The sequence below is a fragment of the Pygocentrus nattereri genome, chromosome 15, assembly GCF_015220715.1.
Source record: "Pygocentrus nattereri isolate fPygNat1 chromosome 15, fPygNat1.pri, whole genome shotgun sequence".
Taxonomy (NCBI): Eukaryota; Metazoa; Chordata; class Actinopteri; order Characiformes; family Serrasalmidae; genus Pygocentrus; species Pygocentrus nattereri.
Window position 1 is genome coordinate 33,133,857 of NC_051225.1, and position 2,771 is coordinate 33,136,627.

The window sequence follows — 2,771 nt, forward strand, 5'->3', positions numbered from 1 at the left end:
AGATCAGTAAAAATGTGGGATATAGGCCCTTTAAAGGTATTAGTACTAAAATACAATATTAGGGATATTAGTCAAGATATCATGCTGCCTTGTAAACTGCGTGACGTATAACGCGTCCTTTCACCTTTTACACGACTGAAAAAGCAGCCTAGCAGGGAAGAGCCCGTGTGACTGATGAGCTTCTATTAAATGTGCTTTCAGCATAGCAGAAGCGGCCCTGTGCTCTCCAGACCGCCTGGCTCTCTCTTTCTGTGTAGTGAACGTGTCTATGAAGGCGTATCTTTAACCACGTGTAACTGAAGAACTGTGACTCAACTGTTTCGGTCTTCGTTGTTTTGCTCCTCTAATCTGGATCTGGAAGGGCAGCATGGGAAGGATCAGGTCCGGCTACGTCACCGCACCGTGCGCTATTTAATTTGTGTTAGCTGCGCTTCGCGAGTAATCAGGCCGGGCGGGTCAGAGGCCGTGGGAAAGCCGAGGGGAGCGACGCATCAGCCAGTATGCCACCGTTTGAGAAAACCCAGCACCCAAAGCCCTTCAAACAGAGGAAAAGTTTTGGTAAAGCGCTTTCCCCACCATCTTAATGTTGCAGAGGCCTGTTCAGCTTTTTTGTTGGAATTTCCCCGTTCTACCTTAAATAGGACGTAACCGCTGCACAGTTTAAGGTGGAACGGAGGGATTCGAATAGGAAGCCAAGTTCAGCCCCGTGGATTTGTCTAACTCTGCTCTCCGTCTGTCGACAGCAACACGAAAGCAAGAGGTGGCAGGAATCCGGAGCAAGTTCCCAACCAAGGTTCCGGTAAGACGTCCCCAATCATGTGCCGCTAGCTGTGCCGCTAGCTGTGCCGCTGAGTGCCGTGCGGGGGTGAGCAGCTCGTTTCTTTCTCTTCACAGGTGATTATTGAGCGGTACCATCGGGAGAAATACCTGCCACCTTTGGATAAAACCAAGTTTCTCGTCCCACAAGAGCTAACTATGACCCAGTTTGTTACCATCATCAGGTGAGCTCGTTAAATGACCTCTTAAGTAGCGTTAAATTGAGCCAGAAATCGCTTATCTGGTGGCTAACTGCTTCAAAACATTGACATTTGTTTCCCCCTTGCTTATAATTATTATTTTTTTAAATAATTGAAGTATTTTCACAAGTATTTGTGGAGAAAAATCTTTTTTAAATTAATCCGTCCTTCATTTTAAGACATTAAAGCCCACAGTTAAAATGTTTTTCAAGGGATCTTTAGTGAAATAAGCCATGACCTACATATAGAAGCCTTTTTGTGCTTAAATAGTTCTGAAAAAAGGTTCTTCAGACCGATGGAGGCTGATGTGATGGTTCTATGTTGCACAAAAGGGTCTTTGTCAAGATCGTAAGCATAGCAGAACCGTATATGGTGCTATATAGAATTCTAAATGGTTCTTCAGAGTGGTACAAGCATGAGGGCATTCTGAATAGAGCTGCTGTCTTTACTGAAGAAATCTTGAACCATTTTTAAGAGTGTGGAGCTTAATGTTCATTTCATGCAGAACTCCAGTGCATTCATGGTTTGGTGGATTTCAGGTTCCTATCGTCTTCGTTCATGTTCTCTTGCTACAGTAGCGTAAGTGTAACTCTTGTCTTGGTCGTTGGGGAAACTATCATTTTATTTATTCATTTTTATCTTCAGCCAAAAATGCCAGAGACTTTTTTCTTTTTTTTTAACTTTTAAACGCCTTTTTAGCCAGAGGAAAGTTAAACTGAGGTAAACTGTCTAATACCCCAATAGCTACCCTGATGAAGGCAGGTTTTGCCAGGTCCTCTTCTGATGAGTTTTGTGATCCATTTTTAAAATGGTTTATTTTATTTAAATCTAACAGTAACAAGATGGCTTTCTAGCAGTAGTGTTGGATATTAAGCTGCTTTTCAAAATGGCCTGCCCTCATAAATTCCAGCGCAAGGCAATCCCCCACCCCCTATTTGGGCCAGAGTTCCCAAATTTGATTCTGTGTGGTTCCAGTTCCTGGACTGCTCTACTGATGCTCACAACTCTGACTTTGGAACTTTTAGTAGTAAATATTTAATTTTAGGATGGCTTTAATCTGCCCACCAAAGTGTCTGACATTTTTGTTTATGGTTGTCTTTTCAGAAACAGAATGACACTCATGCCAAGCCAAGCTTTCTACCTGCTCATCAACAACACTGGCATTGCCAGCATGTCTCTGACTATGGCTCAGGTGTACAAGGACCACAAAGATGAAGATGGATTCCTTTACATGACCTATGCCTCACAGGAGATGTTTGGATATTGGGAGGTGGGACCACCTCGATAGAATGAGATGAAGTGTATATAGACTGTTGGGTCCCACCCCCTCCCAAAAAAAAAAAAAATCTTCTGCACTTAGCAAAGTTGTGCCTCTTGTCCTACTTAAGTTTGTATATAGTGTTTTTTTTTTTTTTTTCCCCATTTTTCTCATTTTCTTTTTAAAAACATTCCATGTTGTTTTGATTGGTTTGTATATTTTAATCAACAAAGTAATAAATTGTGCCTGTCACTCTTGTGTTGGTCACTAGAAAGCAGCATGGAGTCAAATGAGGGGAGTCAAATGAGGAAAGCCAAATAAGACTAATGTAGCTATACAGCAGAAGTGTAAAGATTTAAAGTGATAATTGGGGGAATTTATAGTTCTGATTTATAGATCTTCTTGATGTGGCTTTTTTTATTTTTAAATAAGCACATTTTCTACTCCAAGTACTACACTACAACCTAGTGCCTCACTCCTAACTTCCATTTGACTCT

General features: G+C 41.6%; 1 protein-coding gene across 1 annotated transcript; it reads left to right on the forward strand.

The window, feature by feature from the left end:
- The first annotated feature begins 344 nt into the window (after positions 1–344).
- Positions 345–2,526, forward strand: map1lc3c (microtubule-associated protein 1 light chain 3 gamma). The gene is made up of 4 exons (XM_017702266.2): positions 345–558; positions 744–799; positions 895–1,001; positions 2,121–2,526. The coding sequence occupies exons 1-4, from the start codon at positions 501–503 to the stop codon at positions 2,302–2,304; spliced, it is 405 nt and encodes a 134-aa protein (XP_017557755.1). The 5' UTR covers positions 345–500; the 3' UTR covers positions 2,305–2,526.
- Positions 2,527–2,771: the final 245 nt, after the last annotated feature.